Source organism: Lytechinus variegatus, chromosome 4, assembly GCF_018143015.1.
Source record: "Lytechinus variegatus isolate NC3 chromosome 4, Lvar_3.0, whole genome shotgun sequence".
Taxonomy (NCBI): domain Eukaryota; kingdom Metazoa; phylum Echinodermata; class Echinoidea; order Temnopleuroida; family Toxopneustidae; genus Lytechinus; species Lytechinus variegatus.
In genome coordinates this window covers 45352027-45375196 of record NC_054743.1, presented here as the reverse complement: position 1 = coordinate 45375196, position 23170 = coordinate 45352027, and the positions used below count along the sequence as shown (strand labels likewise).

General features: G+C 36.4%; 1 protein-coding gene across 1 annotated transcript in view; it reads left to right on the top strand.

Moving 5' to 3' along the window:
* The first annotated feature begins 423 nt into the window (after window positions 1-423).
* Window positions 424-23170, top strand: part of LOC121413018 — a 46604-nt gene continuing 23857 nt past the window's right edge. The window contains exons 1-7 of the mRNA XM_041605783.1: window positions 424-456; window positions 501-1019; window positions 2078-2223; window positions 2574-2839; window positions 3251-4839; window positions 5613-5741; window positions 18216-18404. Of these exons, the coding sequence (XP_041461717.1) occupies window positions 424-456; window positions 501-1019; window positions 2078-2223; window positions 2574-2839; window positions 3251-4839; window positions 5613-5741; window positions 18216-18404 (2871 nt within the window). The remainder of the gene's footprint in view (window positions 457-500; window positions 1020-2077; window positions 2224-2573; window positions 2840-3250; window positions 4840-5612; window positions 5742-18215; window positions 18405-23170) is intronic.

Here is a 23170-nt window from a genome sequence, read left to right as displayed (position 1 = left end):
ATTGGTGGGGCGATCGCCCCCCTGCCCCCCCCCCAGGATCGACGCCTCTGACCACATGGTCAAATGGGTCAAAATATCATATTGCATATTTCATTTATTGAGAAATCAGACGGAACTCGTGAAACGTATACCACGTTAAATTGAATATGCGCTTGCTGATACTAAAAAGAGAAAATTCCCCATCTCATTAAAAATGCATTTTTTTCTCGTTTATCACGCAGTCTCCTGATGTCATCATGCCTGTCTCTCTCAGTGTCTGGCGTGTCAAGATTGGTACGTACATGCGCCGGAAAGAGAAAGTATATGACTTCTACTACTATTTAAGGAGGTATGTTTATGGTCTTAAATTGATTGAAAAGGCGAAGAAAGCTGCTGATCACTTAAAAGCAAATGACAATGGCCCTCGCCACCATTCGTTTTCCAATGGCTCTTCAACTGATGAAAATAGCAAAATTGGTAATGCAACATGCCAAAAACCTCCGTCCTCTAACGATATAAAGCTGAACCCAGCCAAAACTGAATCGCCAAGTAACATCAATAGAAGCACAGTCAAATCATGTTCTGAGACCGGTTACTTTGGAGACAATGGTTCTTCTTGTCATACTAAAAGCCCCGATCACATCGCTCAGAATGGCTCTAAGTGTGCTGGTGGCTGTACACTTGCAACACATCCAACAAGTTTAACCAAGAAGCAATCCACTCCTGTCCCTGATCCTTCTTACACCAAACCTACCAAGTCTTGTGACCTAGACGAGTTGGACCTGAGATACATAACCATTCGTCGCGTGTCACATCTCAACTCCAGCAATTTAACTCAAACAAGTAAACCTGACCAAACAGACGGCACATCAGAGTCATACTCACAGGTTGTCAGAACCTTCACTGGTGATCGAGATGACAGCACACGTTACGAGAAGAAGACACCAAACCCTTTACCGTCGGGGATAGATAACCAATTATCGGCTAGTGCTAGGATGAATCTATCACGCAGCATTGGACACAAATCGTCGTGTACCAGGGTAGGTCTAAGATCCTTTCTAGAACCATATCTTACTCAATTAGAATAATTAGCAACACAACGTTATCAGGATAATGCAAAACAGAGAAACATTACATTCTTGTGAAAACAAATTATTCTGATTCCTATACAGCGCATCCCACAAAAACGAAACCTCTCCTTAGAGAAAGATATCGCAATCATGATAAGTTTCGGCCATAAAATTAGCATCATTTGTAAAGACCAAAACCGAATAGTTGAAACAATGTGGAGTACGATAAGCGATATATTATGAAACATACCAAAAGCAACTTGCGCAGAAACTCACAGAAACTGTACCAAGAGTACAAAATATGCTAAGGTCAGAGTGTCTTGAGCGAATTTCGACTCATTTTCCCGCGCGACTTGTAATTAAAATTGATATTTCATATTTACTCCCTACTCATATCATATTTGGTATCAAAAGGAAGAAAAAAAGTTTGAATTTTTAATGATAAGAGACCATAAATCGTTTTCTTATGTCGAAAAAGAATTAACAGACGATCTAGATTTCCTAATAGAAGGACGCACTATTTTTTTAATACCTAACGAGATTTATCCAGCAATAATCTAAAAATGAGAGTCTTACCCGATTCTTATAGCTTAATGTTATAGGTCGGTCAATAATTGACGGTGCAAACCAGTTTTTGCTATTTGTATTAGTTTTGCCATTCCCCAGAATAAACTGTCATAAACATAATACAGTGTTGCTAGTAAGCGCCTAATTATCATTAAGAATAACTTCTAATAGTATCAGTGAATAATACATAATAAGTTTACAAATTCGCTTTTTTGGACATGGCATTAACATAATATTCACTATAATTTAAGATATTATTTATAAATGGTTATTTGGGTACAGCCACTTAAGAAACCCCAAATGACTCGAATAAACTGTCCTTTCTAATGTCATGTAATGTTTTAATAGTTGATAACCATCAAAGTCGGAAAGATATGGAATTGATACACCTACATAATACAGTTTGCGAAGGAAATATTGTATATAACTGTTTTCTCTTCTGCTCTCTTCATAATCAAAAGGTGGCAGGGTATCGTATAATACAAGTCGCTGAAGTTAGTGGACATGACATATCACCTTTATCCAATGGTGGTTGCTCTCCCGATATGGCGAACATGCTCCTACTGAGGTCTGGTGACGTGGAACCAAACCCGGGTCCAAATACCAAGTAAGCAGGTTGAATTATGGGGTCATTAATATGACAGTGACTTTAAATTGACTAATTTCAATCATTGGCGATAAGATTCGTGTATAGTGTACATGATATTCGACGGAATTCAAAGGGTGCGATTAATTACGTAAACACTTGTTAATGCTTATTTTAGTCGTGATATTTATTTATATGATTATTTGTTTTTATCATTGAAGGGTGAAACCTGATTCATGTATGGAATGCTCCTTTTTTATTCTTCAGGTTAAGGATATTTCCCCAAAACACAGTGATCAAATAGAAGAGCAACGTTGGAACATCTTTGTTATTTATTATGTGTTTATCCGATGTCTTTCTATACAAATTAGGCTTGAGGATCTAAGTGAGCATGAATTGTATCTCCTTGCTGACGGTATAGATCCATCAGACCTTAGGAAGGTCGGACTAGCTCTAGAATTCACTGAAGCTCAAATAGGTCGATTCAAGGAAGACAACATTGGAAACATAATGCTAGCTACCTACAAGATGCTTTGCGAATGGCTCAAAACAGTTCGGCAGGAAGAAGCGAGGAAAATATTGTCAACCAAGTTACAAGACATACATCTGGTACAGCTGGCAAACAGTGTTCTAAAAGGTGATTAAGACTATCAGTACTATACGACCCCCCCCTACACTACGGCCATGTATTGAATTTATAATAATGATAATCTGATGGAGATCTTGATGATAACAATGATAGTTTGACGATGAGTTATTATGATGATGAAAATCATAAATGATAATAATGATAATAGACAACGTTAAAATGAAAATTTAGAATAAGTAGTAAAAGTAATGATAATATTTAATGACAATTACATATATACATGTACATGTATATATATATTAAAAACAGTAATAAAAATAATGATCACAAGAGACTAAAAAAATATATAAATATCATACAAAAAGTTCATTAAGTGAAACACGTCACCGAAAGACCAGTCATATTCTTTCGAATTGCATTCTTCTATGAATTGATACATTTTTTTCTCTCTTGTGACAGGCCAGGCCGGTGATCACATACCATCACTGACAGAAGAGGAAATCCAACGGGTCATCAAAGAGGTCAAAGAATATTCTGCCCTTCATCACTGTCAGATTCCAGCAGATCCACTGAACAGCAGTCTTCTATTTCAATTAGATCAGATCTTCACCAATTTAACGTTGATAGAAGAAGGCCGAGGAGCAACCCTAAAGGCACCGCTACTCTACGCAGACCTGCTCAAGACTAAAGTCAACGGAGTCCTTCCTAAACGTTTGTTGGTTGAAGGTGAAGGTGGTGTGGGGAAAACAACTCTTTGCTCGAAGATTGTTTGGGACTGGATTCATGGAGCTGGCTACCAAGATTTCAAACTGGTTCTTCTCGTCCTTCTACGTGATTTAGAGGGTAAGACTCTTGGAGAGATAATAAAGTCTTACCTCCCAGACGACAATATGGTTACAGCCATGCAACTAAACAAGTATGTCTTCTCACATCAGAAAGACGTCTTTCTTGTTCTTGACGGCCTAGATGAGCTAGCTGGCGATCTTAAGAGCTCTCATCAAATCCCCCTTATCATCCTCAATCAGCTGTTTAAGTCAGGGAGAGTGCTAATCACGTCTAGAAGATGGCGGTCAGATGAGATACGGATGAATTTGGATCTTAGAAAGGTGTATGCTTTCATTGCCGTCGAAGGCTTTTCTGCTGACAATCTGTCTTCCTACGTCACTAAGTTCTTTCATCCAGACACAACATCAGCTGAGGACTTGAATCGATTTATTTCAAACAACGGTGTGATCAGAGAGAACATGGCTCCCTTCCCGATATACACAGTTATGCTGTGCATCATGTGGAAAGACTTCGACGGCGAACGCCGTGGAGCAATGTCCAAGCTTCAGACATTTTCCCAACTGTTTGATGAGATGATCCACTTCTTAGTAGATCATTATCTTTCCAAGCTCAATATGTCTGCTCGTAATATTGATGGAGAAATGGATAGGAAACGGAAGGACATTCTACGTCATCTATCCAATATCGGTTGCCTAGCCTTGCAGGGGCTCCATGAAAGGAGACTGGTGTTCACTGAAGAAGAATTTCAGAGATTGCCGGGTTCTGTGGATACAGGTTGCCAAGTTGGAGTACTCACTAAACAAACGCAAACTCCCTCTCGGAGAGAGAGAAGACACCATTCTCATTCTGCAGTCTCATCTGTCCAGTTCCCTCATAAGCTGTTTCAGGAGTATCTATCAGGGATGTATCTGGCATCTCTTCACAACTCAAACAGAAGCGAGTACGACAGGTTGATGAAGAATATAATCGTCAACGCAAGTGAATTCCGGGAGCTTCTATACTTCACCTCGGCCCAACAGAAGGGAGTCGGATTGGATATCATAACTCGTCTCATAGCATCAACATCAACACGATCAACTGTACATGGGCGTAACGATGACTACATTGCTGATATAGCATATGAGAGTCAAGACCAAACAGTGGCTAAAGCTGTGGCAGATCATCTATCGACTTCATCCAGCAAGACACTTGTGATCGAGGGGGAGAAGATACCGGCGCACACAGTAGCGGGACATATCTTCATCGTGAATCATCGTAATGTGGTAAGTAAATTTTCAAAAGCAATTCATACAGGAACAGCAACAGTCAAATTTTAAAGGGGAAATTTACTCTAACGAAAAATTTGTTTTTAAAAATTGCAGATGAAATAGTGAAAAAATATTAAGAGTGGGCTATACCTGGGCCAAACGTCCTATTTTTGTCATTTCGATACGCCAACCCTTTTTTATTCCTTTTATTGCATTTTAACATGAAATGACAATATTATTACTTTTTTTATCTCGCGTTCGAGAAAAAAGTGTGCCGGGCCTAAATTCAAAATAGCCGCCACCCCCAAGAAAAATAAACAATAACATTTTTGGCCACAATCTCTTTATTTGATTACCCTTTTCTCTGCATTTGCTGTCTATTTATATGATATTGGGGTAAGGCAATTTGCTTTTCCAAATTATCATTACTTTTAAATCATTCTTTAAGAGCTAAAAGGTGATTTTATTAAAATGTTACATTTGTTTACCTTTTCTAAAGCTCAGAAAGTAAGTTTAATAGTATTATGGTTAACTGGATATTGGATATATAAACTTGTGTTGTTAGAAGTGAGCTTCTGATGTTTAACATTAGATAAGACATATCTGTAATGATTACCTTTTGGCTGATGTACATGATCTTTAGTGTTAAGCTTTAGCATAAGCTCTCCAAGTTGAAAGAGTATATATTTCTTTAAATGTCAGAATTTTATTTTCAAGTATAGATTACGTGTATGTGTTATACGATTTTATTTTTTATCTTTTCTCATAAATGATGTGCATACTTGGAGGACCTGGCTGACTTCATGTGCTCCTCATCTACTCTGAGATCAGCATGGATCGTTATCTCTGCAGGCCGAGTAGAGAATATGCATGAAAATTTATCCGAGGTGCTTGCTGATAACGCCACTCATTCGAAAGTACGTATTAAAATTATTATTATTTGTTCATGTTTATACTTACTTATTCAAAATTATTGTTATGATTGTTTTCTTTTAATGGGGGGGGGGGGGGTGCGTTTCAACCAACAAATGACGTGTTCGCAGTTTAGAGTTAATTTCAATAGATTATCAGTGTGTATAATCGTTGTAAAAATAATCATACATTATTATCATGTCCGGTAATTCATGTAATTGGAAATGTTTTGTAATACCTTCTACATCTCTCTCCGGGAAATAAGAGCACTTTATAAAAGTAAATATTTTCTTCCAAAGGTTAATTTGCTAAATCTGTGGCTGCTTTAAACACAATATTTACTGGTAATCAGTGGCGTATTATTTTTTAATATCTGTGAGCGATTAGAAATAAAATGGAATTATGAAATACATTTGTGGAAGATTTTAGCGATGATTTTCAGAAAATATCTCATTCTGTTTGAAATTCCAGGTTCCTTCCTTTGCCTTTCTTTTTCATCTTGGCCGAAATTGTTGTTATACAGTGCGTATCAAAAACAAAACGGGACATCTTTTTGTTTCAAATTATGATGTCTAAATTTTGGTGTAAATAGGTGCTTTAAGGTCTTATCTTTGAAATGCAATTAAAAAAATAATTGTGTTCATGCTTGAGCGAACACGGGACGTTTTTGTTTGGGGTTCAAAAAGAGGCATGCGCTAGAATTGCAGAATATGAGTAATATGATCAGACTTCTTGCTAATCAGGAGACTCCTACTTGACCTTTTCATTATCTGTGCTACAATTTTCGAATTATGCTGTCAAATTGTATTTACAAATCTATTTATTCACTTGAATTATTTTGTTTTTCTCAGTTGAACTTCCCTTACGCTTTAATTTTCCTTGATAAGGAACTGAGAAAAGAATATATTTTTGTCAACCCAAGCAAGTAGATTTGCAAGATTAATTGTGACAATTTGTGATTATTCAAAACCTTTTATTATGTGAAAAAAATTATGTTATGTACCGTGAAAAGATATGAATCTCTTTTGTCAAGGGGTCATTGATTCCTTGACCAAGTTTAAATGCTTGACAGGAAACACAGCAAGGCATTCATGTCTTTAAATGAGAATGGTTTAGTGGGTCAATTTTGAAGGAGCTAGATATGGCAGCTGAGGTAAAATGTATTAAAAAGTTGTGAGCGAGTGAAGTGAGCACGCAAATATTCCCACTTTTTGTATTACAATGTAAAATTTTGTGATAGATTTTGACATAATATTTAGAAAATAATATCATATTTTACGTTCTATCTTTCCTTTTATTTCCTGTCCACTTTTTTTCTTGGTCATGATTTTTTTCAATTGAGGGGGCGGGGAGCATCCCAAGCCCCCGCCCATCATCTGTTTGGCACTGTTCAAAAGGCACCATACCTTTGTAGCACACAATTAAATAATTTGAAAAAAGAAATCCACGCTCTCCCATACTCCGGTTGAAGCAAAATTGTTTTAGCTTGAAGATGGAATATTCAAAGCTAACAGAGAGCATATTAAAAAGAAACAACAACAGAACAATTCAAACAAATAGATAAATCTGACAATGAATTTCACCACATGATGTGAAGATTATGGCAAAGAAAAAGAAAAGGTTAAAAGGAAGTGCTAATAAGCAAGAAGTCCGATCATCATGTTTATAATGTTATGCCATTTTGGCGCAATCCTCCTTTTTAACCCCAGACAAAAACATTCCGTGTTCGCTCAAGCATGAACGAAACTGTTTTTTTTAATAGCATTTGAAAGATATGACCTGAGAAAACCTATTAACACCCAAATATAGACATTAAAATTCGAAACAAATATTTTATAGACTGTTCTCATCTGTCCCGTTTTTTGATACACACTGTAGTACCGGTTCATTTATGGTGATTTAGCGTTCGGTTGGACGTATTTAGGTTACGTAGGGCTGTTTCCCGTCATTTCAACCCCCCTTAAAAAAGGAACCTGACCAAGAAACAAGCTCCGATTCCGATGTCGCTTAGTATGTGTGTAGTGTCGGATTCAATTTAACCTGTGCTGCAAGTGATGATGGGTCACATGCATGCTAATGACCTCATTTGCATAATTCTTCGGTTTGGCTCCTAAGAACAAAGGACTGGTGAACTTCAATTAGTCCGATTTCGATGCCACTTATTAGCATGTGGGTGCGTCGTGGTCTAGTGGTTCGGACTCTCGTTTTTCAAACAAAGGGTCGTGGGTTCGCATCCAAGTCATTGCGTGTTTCCGTCAGCAAGAAGTTTATCCACACTGTGCTGCACTCAACCCAGGTGAATTGGCACTCAGTAAAAAAAAAGTCCACGAATGCTCGAGCGCATGTATACATAAAGATGAAACACGTATACGTGTTTCATCTTTATTAGTAAAAAAGTTTCATATTCAACTCATATCCATAGTACATAACAATAACAATATACTTGTTTCATTTGTAGGGCGTAATGCACAGACAACAATATGTATACATGAAACATAAAATAAATTGAAAATAGAAACATTAATCTTATAATAATACCGGTACCTCGTTTTAAATAACACTCAAAACGTTACTAGTCTAGTCTTTCCGAAAGCTACAAATCATTAATAAGCAGACCTAACTCATTTTAGTAACTCTTCAAATAAGCTATAAAATGAGCAACATTTACCAAATATATCTGCTTTGAAAACGCTCGGGTACTCATCAGAGAATGCTTACTTGTTTGTGTCAATATGGTTTAACAGTGAACTTTATTTTAGTTTGGTTTTAAGGAAGAACCTAATCATATACAGAACGGAATGTGTCGATCCTGGAAGAATATGATATATTCTATTACCCGGGTTTTTTTTGGGGGGGGGGGTTGTATTATCCCCCTAATCCCGGGGACAGTCAAATATATGGATGTACACATGCGTGACACACAGACGCGTTGAAGGTCTGTTTTATAGTTTTTGTTGGCGGGCCGCGCGTGCACTCGTTAAGGGCATAAAAAACACCGATTTTCAAGAAAAAAGGGTGGTTTTAAAAAACTGGTCAATGGTTAATCGCGGGGTTATCAACCGTATTTATGGTATGTTTTTTTTCAAAAACATTTTTAAAGACTAGTCAAATGTGTTTAAGGCATGTTTTCTTCTCCAAAGCTATTTTCCCGGAGCCTTTTCCTCCTCTTTTTGAAAAGTGTTCGGGTTCTTCCCGATTGTACAAAACTTGTTTTGGAGTCATATACTGGCGACATAACTTGTTTAGGGCCCAAAATGTGTAAATGAAGCCAAAATGTGTGAAATGAAGGGTGTTTTTTGCACACAGAATAACTCGTTTAGGGGGTGTGTGGAAATAATTTGGTCACGCATGTGCACATCAGTACATTTGACTGCCCCCCGGGGGGGGGGGCACTAATAATCTACAGGAACATCACCACAACCAAGCGGCGACTTTCCTAAAGACTAAGTGCGGGCGGAACATCGCTGACTGGGCGTCGTTGCCCGTGCTTGTAATCCAAGCTGTGGGGAAGTTAAAAATTGATGCAGAGGTTCGAACCCTGGTCACTTTTTTGGATGGTGACGGTAATGGTCGGTCCTAGACGTAAATTATCATATCTGATTGATACACGTCTGACAAAAACTCAAATACACACACACACATCGCAATTGTAGTTTGCTTATAGTTTGACAACAGTTTGATCAACTCCTACAGCGATTTCTTTACTACCACGAAGATCAACATCTTCCGAACTAATCTTGATTTAATTTACCGTCCATATTGGCATCTGTTTATTGTGTGTTCTCTCAAGCGTATACTTAATTGACAAGTTGAAATGCTCCGGAAATGCTTAAAACAATGGCTATCTTCACATAAGAACTGGGGAGCGTTTCATCAAAATTTTAGTCCGACAAGTTGTCAGGTCTGACAACTTTCCTTGATAATGATTGGCTGAGAGGCAATGTTACCATAGTATCTGTCGGATAAAACAGTACTTGTTGGATAAAACGTCTGACAAGTCCTTTCATGAAAGGCTCCCCAGGTCTTCCAATTCCCTGCATTCCGTGCGCAAATGAAGAATAGTGTGTACTATATCCTTCAAATTAAATCCAGTATGCTGATCCATCAAAATAGCATCATGTGACCAAACATAGTCTCGCTATTTTACAATGATGTTGAAAATAAAATGGCCACTGAAGGATATTCCCGACCTTTCATTTGAGAACTCGTACGCTTATTTAGAACGGTAGTTCATTTTGGGAGAGACTTTTGGGTCCGTCGTTATGGTCGTAGAACTCCGTCCTGTAATGCAAATTGTGTGACATGAGATTTTTTTTTCGTTTCGCATCTGAAACGGAAACATTCAATTTGCGTTTCGTGTGCAAAATTCTGGTTGCTACTATGGTAAAAGCGATATATCTGATTTATAGTGTGGTACGGTATGTCACTGACAGAGCTCCCGTAGGACTAGCGTGCCAAAATTGATTTTTTGGTTGTTTTGGCTTCAATAGGGTCCCCTTAGACCAAAAACGATGGGGGTCAAATTTTCAGACCCCTCCTTCCCTTTGTGGGGGGTCCTTTTTGGCGCCATATTGGCCTGTACAAAGCCCAATAGGATAATCCATTGTTTTCGACCTTATTTCTCACTTTTCTTTGCCAATTAATTATTAAAGTTGTCTGAGGTGTATGAGAATGAATATTTGATGATGTTGTGATGTCAATGTTTTTTAACTTTTACCATACGGGGGCGGACTTTACGAAAAATGCCCCAAAATTGTAAAATATTGCCCCCAAAATATTATTTTTCCCTTTTTGGGCTCTAAAATTAGGACAAAAGGATTACAAAATGAAATGAATATGTCTTGTTATACAATCCAACAACAGAGGAATATATCACATGTAATGTATATCATTATTTTTGGTCAATTGATGTAAAAATCATCCCCATTTCAGGATTTTATGCAGTGAAAACCTTACTACAACACTAGAGGGCGCCATAACTTATGATAAGCACTTCCCTAAAAAAATCAAATTCTAGGCACTGTAATTTTATCAATAAATTTGAAAGCTGACACATTTCAAGAGCAATTATTTCCAATGCCGATTCATAGTATGGGCATCTAAATTGTTTTGATTCTCGCCCCCCCCCCCTCCACGGGGGGGGGGGGACAAAATGGCTGCCTTGGGCTAAAATAAAAAAAAATCCTGGATTTTTTTTTTGTTACTTAAGTGACCTTAATTTGGTTTCTATTCAAAGATTTATAAGGGTGAAGAAGTATATCGGGAAAAGTTACAAGGACCCAGAAATCCAAGATGGCTTCCAAAAATGGAGTTTAAAATGGTTGTTGATACTTTAAATGGACATAGCACATTTTTATATACCTGAGATAGATGAAATCGGTGTCTAGACCATGGTTTCAACGATCATAATTGGGACAAGAATACCGTTTCCATTCTTTATTCATTTAACTTTTGGAGGCCAACTTGGATTCAACATACCGGGACAGTCGGTGGTCCGGTATGTTAAAAAATCCAAGATGGCTTCCAAAAATGGAGTTTGAAATTGCTGTTGCTGCTTGAAAAACCGATATAGTTTGTTCAATATCCGGGAATATGAATGTGTGTGACTACCATGGAAAAGTGAGTCTAATAATACATTAGAATAAGTTACAAGGAGAGTCGTTGGTCGAGTATGTTACAGGTTTGAACAATAGAGTCTGAAATAGCACTGTTATTTACAAGTGGACATGTAATATCCATCAAGAACATGATTTTTAAAGTCAGAAAATTAGTTACAACCGTTCGAGTGTTGTGGCCCAGTGGATTGGTCTTTTGACTTTGAAAGGGTCGTGGGTTCGAATCCCAGCCATGGCATAGTTTCATTCTGCAAGAAATTTATCAACATTGTGATGCACTCAACCCAGGTGAGGTAAATGGGTACCCGGTAGAAATTCCCTGAATGCGCGAAGGAATTCCTTGAATGCTAAAGCGCCTATGGGCAGCCCATCTAAGGCAGGGGTAATAATGGCAAGGCCCGCTGGGAGAACAGTTTTTAGAACTGAAGTGGCTTCCCTGGGTAAATATACCTAGATTATTAATATTACCATATAATAACAAGGACAGTCATTGGTCTATGTCGGAAAATCCAAGATGTCGTGAAAAAATCTGAGTCTAAAGTGAATGCTGTTACTTAAAAATGGTCATCGTTCATTTAAAATTCACCAAGGACATAGGATTTTGGTGTCCACTCAATGGTTTCATGATTATAATAATACTTTCGATTAGTTACAAAGATATGCACTTGTCCATTTTGCCTAAAAATCCAAGAAAGTTTTCAAAATGGCATCTAAAATGATTCCTAAAACTCAATAATGATCAGAGTTTACACAATATTAATATGTGAGGAATAATTTGGTTGTCTACATGGTGGTATAAAGGGTTAGATAATACATTCAACAAATAACAAGGATATTTAGTTTTCCATTTCGTCTAAAATCCATGGTAGATTAAAAAAATTCATCAAGTGGGTGCTATTACAAACTCATGAATCAATATGATAACTTATCCCATAAGTGTAGGCACCAAAATAATTCTCACATTTTAATATCATTTTTTGGAATTCATCTTTGATTTTTGGACATACCAGACCACTGACTGTCCTTGTAACTTATCCTTATATATTACTTAACCCAAACCAGTGGTTTAAAATTAAACATCGAAATCACATTTCCATGGACGATATGAAATCAGCTATGTCTGCTTTAATTTTAGCAGCCATTTCAGAATAAATTTTTTGAAGCCATCATGGATTTTTGGACCCACCAGACCACTCACTGTTCTTGTAACTTTTTCGAATTTACTACTTCACCCTTAAAATCATTGAATCAAAACCAAATTGCGGAGTTTTAGCACATGGCAGGCTTTTTTGATGCCATCTTATATTTTCCAGGTATCCTGGGGTCCTTATATTCACTCTACCCTATGTCAACAAATTATTTTAACTCCTAGACCATGGAGTATGAAACTAATTAGGATTCTAGGGTGGATAATGAGAGAGTCGTATTCATTAATTTTAAGTGAATGGTGGCCATCTTGGATACTATCTTGAAAATAACCACTTTCCCTGATGCAGATTTTGGTAGATTTTTAGTATATTATTCCTGAGGTCAATTAGTACTAACAACTGTTGAAAAACAATGTAAGTTCGGAAGTTCTCTAAACATCACATGTTATTTCAATAATGAATATGTGCATATGTGCGTGTTTGTGGGGGGGAGCTAAAATTATATTTTATGTGTTTTTTCTGGCTATCAGTAATTGGAAATTAGCCGAGAAGTACATAATTGACAATCCGAATAGAAGTACTTTAATCGTTATTGTACTCCGGAACGAGTGGCCGAATAGTGAAAGTTGTATGCCAGTCAGTTGGGGGGGGGGGGGGTAGGGGATATGGTTGGTAGGATGCTCGTCCAACTTGAAGCCTTCAGATATAGGCATTTTAGCTGTCTAGAGATGATAAAATTCCATAAAATAATCCATTGTTTAACCGGGCGCAAATTACTAATACTCCTGATTTTAGTGGGTCTCGATATAGGTGACCCCCCCCCTCAGGCAGTGGGTGAGGGTGGGGAAAATTGGAACCCTATCATTTCATGATAGATTGGACCCAAGTGAATCCAAAAAAAAAAAACAATTTTGGCACAAAAATCCTGCAGGAAGTGTGTCATGATGTACCGTACCACACTAATATCATCATGATAAGTTATGGCGCCCTCTAGTGTTGTAGTTAGGTTTTCACTGCATAAAATCCTGAAATGGGGGTGACTTTTACATTAATTTATTAATAATAATCATATAAATTACGTGTGATGTATTCCTCTGTTATTGGACTGTACAACAAGACATATGCACTTCATTTTGTAATCTTTTTGTCCTAATTCTAGTGCCAAAAAGTGGGAAAATTACATTTTGGGGGTAATATTTTACAATTTTGGGGCATTTTTCGCAAAATCCGCCCCCGTATGGCAAAAGTGAAAAAATATTGACTTCACAACATCATCAAATATTCATTTTTGTACACCTCAGACAACTTAAAAATAAAATTGGCGAAGAAAAGTGAGAAATAAGGTTGAAAACAATGGATTATCCTATTGGGCTTTGTACAGACGAATATGGCGCCAAAAAGGACCCCCCACAAAGGGAAGGAGGGGTCTGAAAATTTGACCCCCATCGTTTTTGGTCTAAGGGGACCCTATTGAAGCCAAAACAACCAAAAAATCAATTTTGGCACGCTAGTCCTACGGGATGACACACCATACCGCACTATTTACGACGACTTTCCAAATCCAAATTTGGTTCCTCCCAGAGCTCGAGAGGCCGCCCGGGGGACCCACTTCCATTGAATGGTGGATACCAGGCGCGACCACACGTAAAAAGCGAAAGAGTGGGTATACATGTACGTATAGGCTTATGTAGCGTTATGAGGGTGTGAGAAACAATGATTAAGATACTGAAAAGGGATATATTTCCACTACTTGTAGGGTGTCACAACCCAAATACTTCTTGAGAGATGCATTTTCATAATCTGGAAAAGACCTTCCCTTGTTTAGAGCGCTTTTCGAAACCCCATGGTCGCGCCTGGTATCCACTCATCAATGGAAGTGTACCCCCCCCCGGCAAAACCCTATTTCTGCGGAAAAATAAAACATACTGCCCATTACATTGTGTGCTATATAGGCATATCGTTTATGTAGAAGGTGCTGGCAAAAGAAAAAAAAACTCCGCAAATTTAGACGGTTTATAGCCTGCTGCATGCTGTGTACATGTCAACGCATGGAAAATGATTCGGCTTGAGAGGTGATCTGACCCATGGAATCATTTGCCAGTGATCCACAAATAATGCACATTAAATGCAATATCGATTCGATGGACTGTAATGATCTATATCTAAGCCTTAATTCGGTAAGTTTTTTCTTACTCAATATGTACTCGATTTGTTTGAAAAACCACTTTCTTATCCATGTCATAATCTACATTTCGCATGTCTCCAGCCAGCTGGAGTCATAGCCATGATAGAGGTCCCGCCGCGAGCTTAGGCAGGCAAATGGCATGGTATGGCATGCTGGTATCGTATGAAAGAGCTTTGCACACGAAAAGCAAGATCTATAGGGCCTGTAACACAAAGCTTTTCAATGATTGTAAAACAGTTTTCTACGTTTGATTGTATTGACTGTAATGTATAATCAATCTAGAAGTTCGAGTCTATGATTAATCGTTAACTTTTGAGTTACCCGACTCTAATCTCGCGTTGTAGAGATTTGCGAAAGATGCCTATTTACTACTCTGTGACGTCAACGATGGACTGGTGCACTATTCCGTCAATGACGTCGCAAACCGTGCAATCTCTCCGACCATGCTCCGACACACCAGTCAGCGAGGTGTCCGTAGACAATAGTCCAGGATAAGCCCCAAACTTGACCAAACCTTGTTTTTTATATAAACAATATTTTTTTTTTAATTTCTTGTCAATTCGAGGGTGCTGATTACGAATCTGGATGATGCCACTCGTGTAACCTTGAGCATTTTCCGCAATAGATGATGATGTCCCTCACTCCCTATTTATTTATTTTTTTATTGTTTGAATTATACAATATTTCATTTTTTGGAGATTTGACATTAAGGACCAACTTGACTGAACCATACTTGTATTAAATGCTGCTAATTCCACATGTACAGGGAGGAATTAATCGTTGTTTCACTTGGCAATGAGGAGAAAATTAGAATATTTCATATTTCTTATAATAAAATACAAAAGAAATAGTGAGTGGATGACATCATCAGTCTCTTCATTTTCATACGGACCAGGATGTTATATTTTAAATTATGCTCAAACGATAAATCTTAAAGACCCTGACCGGTGTAAAAACAATCATATATTAAAAGAAAGGCAATGATTCATACAATGCAAATATACCAAAAATATTCTATACATCTCCTTCCATTTTTAAGAAATATTAGATAAAAATCATAGAAACTGCTCTTCCAAAGTACGCTTCGATTGAGCATCCCACGTCGCCTGGAAAGGATGACGTCATGTTGTGTCTGGAGGGTTGCGATTCCATAGGTTTGTGTACAAAAGCATTGGGTATTTTCTTCCATTTCTATATTATGAATCCAATTTTTTCCGTTTTCAGATGCAAATGGCACTCACAATTATTCACTGTTGAAATTGATGGAAACCTACAACTATTCAATGCCTTTTTTGTGACTTCTTTGTTTGGCTCTTATTGGGCCTAAATTGCTATGTCAGGAAAAGTTGTGATACATAATCTGAATGCAGATAGATTTGAAATCTACGCCAAATAAGCAGGAAATGAAATATGGCAAAAACTAGTTCAAAAATGTAGATTTCATAATTTAAGCATGTAGGAAAAAGTATATGTGATATCACTCTGTGATGGAAGTGAAGAAAATGAAATGCGTAATCTGGAAAGCAAAAAAAAATAACCCAGTTTTTCTGTGTACAAACCTATGGAATCGCGACGCTTCTTACACAACGTGACGTCACGGTCTCGAGGCATTTGAAAAGCACAATGAAGCCTATTTTCTAAGCCGGGTTCGAAGCCCGATAATTGGAATATTCTTAAGCAAAATACTCAGCTGGGAAGGGTGAAAATGAATCAAGCTCACAATGCTGTATTTAGTACCTTATAAGCTTTCGATTGGTATATAATTTGTCAATTTCATTTTTGGGTCAGGTCTGGGTCTTTAATGTTCTTAGACACAATTTTTCCCCTTTTATACACTTCAAGCTGGATATTTCGCTAGTCGTTATTATGTTTGCCAATGCAATTCATCAGTGTTTTTGTCGATACTTTCATTTCCACTTATATTGCATGAATTATATTACCTTAAACTCTGTATCCTAAAATCCTATACTTGCACCGGAAAAAAAGCCGTATTTACACACGCAGGCCAGTTGGCTGCCTCTCTAATGATCATATAATATAATTATTGCAGCAGATGTGATTGGTTCGCATTAATGGGTACATGAATTATGTGAAAGATGGCATATTCATTTGACATATACATCCCAAAGCAACCATTGAATTATATCATAAAATATTTAGTAAATTCATTTGTTAAATCATAGATTCATTTATTATAGATCAGAGTTTAGTTAGTTATGTTTTATTTCAATATCTTATATATGTTTATCAACTATTGTTTGTGTTTTGTATGTATCAATCATCTTTGTAAATTGTACGCAATTCAGCCGTAAGGCTGCTATGTGCAATGTTTTTTATACCGAAATAAATAAATAAAATGTGCATATAACTCTTTTGTGAAAATTAAACGAAACACTGAAATATCATAACTTTCCTATTACATCCGATTTTGATGAACTTTTCAGTGTTGTGCTTGTTGAATTTTTCTCTTTTTATCAAGATCAACTTTTTGTTGGAGTGGACGTGTCCTTTATATTAATACAAGTTTGAATATACAGCCATTAACCTGCATAGACTATACACAATATCAAATATTAGTCCATTTTTTGGTTCTGTTTATTACGTGATGTTTAGACATGGTTGTTGATGTAAACGTAAAAAAAGAAAGCGTTCAGCTCGCCTCCATTCCGCTGAAGGTAGAATAAATTGTAGTGGTTATTGAAGTCCTTGTTTGATGACGTATTTTGGCTTCTTCATCATCTTACTATTATTCCAGATTGAGCGTCTTGATATCACACGTGTTTAGTCAACTAACTCCAAACTTGCCAAATATCAAAATATTGTTTTTTGTGCATAATTGTTTCACGATAGACATGGTTTTGTTTCAAAAGTAGTTATTTAATATCGATTTTATGGCATCTTTATATTCTAGAGATAATTGGTGTGCATTATAAGTTTTGACTTTTGATTCCAGAGGACTGGGAAAGGTCAATCAACTTAACGTTTTAGAATATTGACACTTAGCATAACAAATGTATCATAAACAGCCCTCCCGTGCAAAAAAAATGCAGTAAAATTTATTTCAGCATAATGCATTTCCATGTCGGCCAAAAATTACAAGTTTAGAAAATCCAAGTGATGAAAAGACGCCTAATTTGCAAAATTCCAAAATGGCTGCCACCGTGATAATTTTTCATGATTCATTGTAGTAATACAGTGACCTTAAGGTCATAGGGTGAATTTCGAGTACAAGAACAAAAAATACCAAGATCTTTCGTTCTAACTTATTAAACATGTTAAAAGTAGTATATACAAACAATAATACAATAAATATACCAGGCCTCTATTTCAAAAGAATATAAGGGGATTATGAACCCTTGGTTTTAATGGCAAAATTGCTAGTTGGTAAATATAGTAATGGCACTCCGACCTCGAACAAATAATTCCTATTATACTCATTCAAATCTTGGTATATGTGTATTTATAATGGCTCATTCGAGCCCTTGTTTGATGACGTATTTTAGTTTCTTCATTATGTCACTATTATTCCAGATTGAGCGTCTTGAGATAAAGTACATTGATCTCAGTCAACGTCTGTCTGCATCACGTGATCTCGCTGAGTTCATTTGTAAGATGCCTAATCTCAGGGAACTTTGTCTCGGTAGTGAATATAAAGAAACACTTCCCTCACTTCACGAAGAGTTCTATTCAACGTTATCATCCTTAGCATCATCCGCAAAGGTATATTTCCACCTTCTCATTTTCTTTTTTTAACGAAAATTAAATAACAATTTGCCCCAATTAGTACAGCCACAAGGGATGATCATATTATTCTGATAATTATGATTTAATTTTAACTTCCATCTGAGTGTCCATATTAACATATGTTTTATGTGCAATTTGAAACAAATACATTTCTACCCAATACAAGGTTGATTATGCAGCTATACAGCACGCATACATTATACGAAATGACCAGTCCTTCATTCTGTGTGTAACATAATGTTTAGCCATGGTTATATGACAACTTGGTTGATCCTTGTCATTTGATTGGTTGTTTGATATCAATCGTTCAGCCCATTTTACAATGACGTCATCAACCGTGAAATTTTGGATCCATACGATATTGTCCATTGAACGCGCACATGTTGTATGCATGTACGCGACAATCAACAGACCGAGCATATTTTGCATCGAAATTCATAAATTTCATATGAATAAATATATATTTGTAGGTGTCATATAAACCAAATAATGAACGTTATTATCATTCTTGCAATGGACAGAATACTTCATTCTGTGAAGGGTGAAATGAATGATCAATTCAACTCGGCAACGCCTAGTTGAATTGATCATTTCATCTTTCACCTCAAGAAATATTCTGTCCATTGCACTCATAACATTCATGCGTATACTATCGATGTAAAATAAGAAGGAAGATGTCTTCCAGCTCAAATCTATTCCGCTGAAGTTAGAATAGAGTGCAGTGGTTGATGACGTATTTAGGTTTTTTCATCATCTGTTACTACTGTTATTCCAGATTGAGCGTCTTGATATCACACGTATTGATCTCAGTCACCCAAATCCAAATATCAAAATATTGGTGCCTTTGCATCATTATTACATGATAAACATGGTTTTGTTGAAAAATAGCTATTCACTATTGATTGCTATGGCATCTTTATATTCTAGAGATAATTGGTCTGTATTATAATTTTAGACCTTTGACTCTGGAGAGATGGCAAAGGTAAAACATATTTTAGAACATTGCAGTACAATTAATTTCAGCACAATGCATTTCCATGAATTCCCCCAAAATACCAGTCTATGAAATCCAAGTGGTAGAAAGACGTCTAATTTGCTTAAAAAATGAAAATGGCTGCCATCGTGAGAATCTTTCATGATTAATCGTAATAGTACAAACACTGATCTGATCCTAGCACTTAAAAAAAAACCGTGATTCAAGCAGCAACCTTTCACTATTGCTATAGGCCTATCTTGTCATAATATCCATTTTGAAATTGAGATTTAAGTTTTCAGATTTAACCTCTGCTAACTTTTAGAGGTAAATGAACCTGAATGTTCACGACCTTGAAATATCATGCCACTGAAGTTTTGTATCATTTGTTCATGATAATAAATATGGTTCTAGTACAAAAAAGGGTTATTTGGTATTGACCTTCAAGGTACCCTGATATTCTAGACAGATTTCGTGTCTTAATTATTGACCATCAAGAGTTGGCAGAAGTCAATGAACTAACATTGCAGAATATTGACAATTATCATCACTGGTTTATGATAAACAGGAATATCATATGACCAAAAAAAATCAATTTATTTCAGCTAGTATTGCAGCGCGTTGATAATCGGCCTTGGCCTTGAGGCATACTTATTCAAAGCATTGGCCTAAGACTTTCAAGACTTTTAAAGGGGAATGAAATCCTTGGAATAAGTAGGCTTGTGTCAAAACAGAAAAATAAAAAAAATAAAACAAAGAAAATTTAAGCAAAATCGGACAAATAATGAGAAAGTTATGAGCATTTGAATATTGCAATTACAAATGCTACGGACATCCTCCAATTGGCACTGCGACAAGGATGTGTGAAGTCATATGTGAACAGCTTTCCCTTTGATGGACTATAAAATACCCTCAAATGTCTCTTTTTGCCTTTTTTGTGGTGTTACCAAATATTTATTTATGATGTATTTTAAAAAAATCTGTATTACGTGCCAATTTGAGGATCTCCATAGCATTAGTGTTCGCAATATTCAAATGCTCATAACTTTCTCACTATTTGTCCGATTTTTCTCAAACTTTTGTTGATCTGTTTCTTTGATTTTTCTGTTTTCACACAAGCTAACTTCTTCCAAAGTTTTCATTTTCCTTTAAGGATTTTGATCCTTGAAATTTCAAAACTTTTTGCTTTATACTTTTAATTGCATTTTCTGTAATATACTTAAATAAATGAATTGTTATAAATTGTTGTTCGTGTTCAATGACAATAATGGCCAAAATACAAGTAGTGGTGGTGCCATCCACTTTATTTCATGATCAAAATTGTCACCATTTTAATTGATAAGTAAGATTATAATAATGAAAGGTCAAATGATAACACTTAATAAAGATGATAATACTAGTAATAATAATAAAGATGATGATTTTGAATAATATGAAAACAGTTATAATGATAACTTATCATGATTTTGACAGTAAATATTGTAATCAATATCAATAAATACTGATGATATGGATTGCTATGTATACCGTGTGTCTCAAAAAAACGTAACACTTTTGAAATGGTTGCCAAATCGAGTATGTATTTTTTCATGAAAAAATGTCAATATGTATGGAAAGCTAAAGGACCAACCTTTCATATGAAATGAAAAAATTGAAAAAAATCATGCTTCGATGAACAGGGTTCCCTTAAGTTAGAGGTATGAAAATCGGCCTGCGCAGGATTTTTCCTTCCAATTTTGGACAGGTATAGCATACAAAATAAATTTGATATGAGATATTCATGATCGATGGATTAAGTGTTAAAAGGATGTTTTGAATACCAGTCCTTTCTCTCTGTCATTTATCAATCACCAAACACCACCCATGCCAAACACACACCAACTTCCACTCCCATCTTAATGTATCATTGATCTGGTAGATGTGAACAGGATGAAGGAAGAATTTGAAAATGTTTAATTGAAATATTCAAAATCATAATGGTGTGCGCGCGCGCGTGTGTGTATGTGTACGTGCGTGTGTGTGTGTGGTTTGTGTGCGTGTGATAATTGGTTTGAGCAATCGCTTGATGAAATTAATGTTTCAGTGATTTATCAAAATGATTTCATTGATCAAAATGAGTGACTGGTTAATAATTTGATTATTAATGAAAAAAAAATGATCCACCAAACTTTCAGAAGAAAAGTGATAAAACAGGAAGAAGTAGGTGAGAGGATAGGAAGAAGGTTGTATATGTGTGTGTGTGTGTGTGGGAGGGGGAGGACAGGGGGTTGGGTAATGTTCATTATGATTTGGAATATTTCAATTTAGCCAATTCCCATTCATCCTTAATCCCGTTCACATCTACCAGATCAATGATACAATAAGATGGGAGTGGAAGTGTGTGTGCGTGTGTATGTGTGTGTGGGGGGCGGTGGTGTTTCGGGATTGATAAATAACAGAGAAAAGGGAATAGTATTCAAGGTATTCAAAATATCCTGTTGATCCATCAATCATGAATATCTCATATCGATCTTATTTTGTAAGCTACAAGTAACTTACCTGTCAAAAACTGGAAGGAAAAATCCTCCGCAGGCACATTTTCATACTTCTAACTTAAGTGAACACTGTTCATCGAAGCATGATTTCTTTTATCAGATTTTTCATATCATATGAAAGGTTGGTCCTTCAGGTTTCTATATATATCGACATTTCTTCATAAAATTACATATGCTCAATTTGGCAACCATTTCAAAAGTGTTACGTTTTTTTTTTTTGAGACACACGGTAGAGTGTTTTAGCGATGCATTATAAATGCACATTTTTGTCTACATCAGTGGTCTGAATCAATACGAGAGGCAGAGGCAGAGCGTATTGGGCAAAGGACTGATATCCTCCGAATATTCCATAGGCTAGTATAAAAAACTGAGCCATCCAGTATAATGTATTTACTGTTGTTTTACTGTTAGGATAATACTGCAGATAATTACTACAAATGCAGGTTACGGTAGTTTACTTTTCCCTTTTTATCTGCAGCAAGAATGTTTTATTCTGAATGATATTATAAACAATGATCAACTTGATCACAGTTTAACTGACTTTTGTCAGATTCAAAAGCCTCGTGCCGATGGCATGATGAACCCCCTAAATTGAGGAGGTAAAACATTGTGTATTGAAAATGAAAGTCTTAAGGGATCGAAGAGAGCAAGCACAAAAAATGACCTTCTTAGCTTACTTTGGAATTGGTTGAGAAAACAATATAGAAAATGGTACATTCACTCATATACCGTTTTTTCCTTTTTTCTCATTATCTAGGGGATTGAAGTCTTCGGGGCGGGCATGGCCGCAAAGCTTACTAATTTAATAAGTGAGAAAAGAAAGAGAGTGATAGAGAAGGAGAGACATTGGCGGCGGAGCAGAGGATTGTCTTTTGTGTTGGGTGGGGGACGCCAATTGTTGCGCCCTCTCCCCCCCCCAAAAAAAAAAAATAAACACAAAAGATAATCCTCTGCTCCACCGCCAATGAGGAGAGAGATACACACACACGATGGAGAAACAGGGACGGAGAGTCACAGTTGGCTAGCAGAATATATTTTTTACAAATCGTTAATAATTAATAGGTTGGTAGACAGTACATTTGTTCTAAATATGTATATTGAGTGTATAGGGTCTAATATCGGCAAGACATATACAATGTTTGCTTGTTTTATGTCAATATGGTTTGACAGTGAACTCTATTTTGCTATGGTATTAAGAAAGAACAAACATATTTCTTTATTGTTTTATAATTACA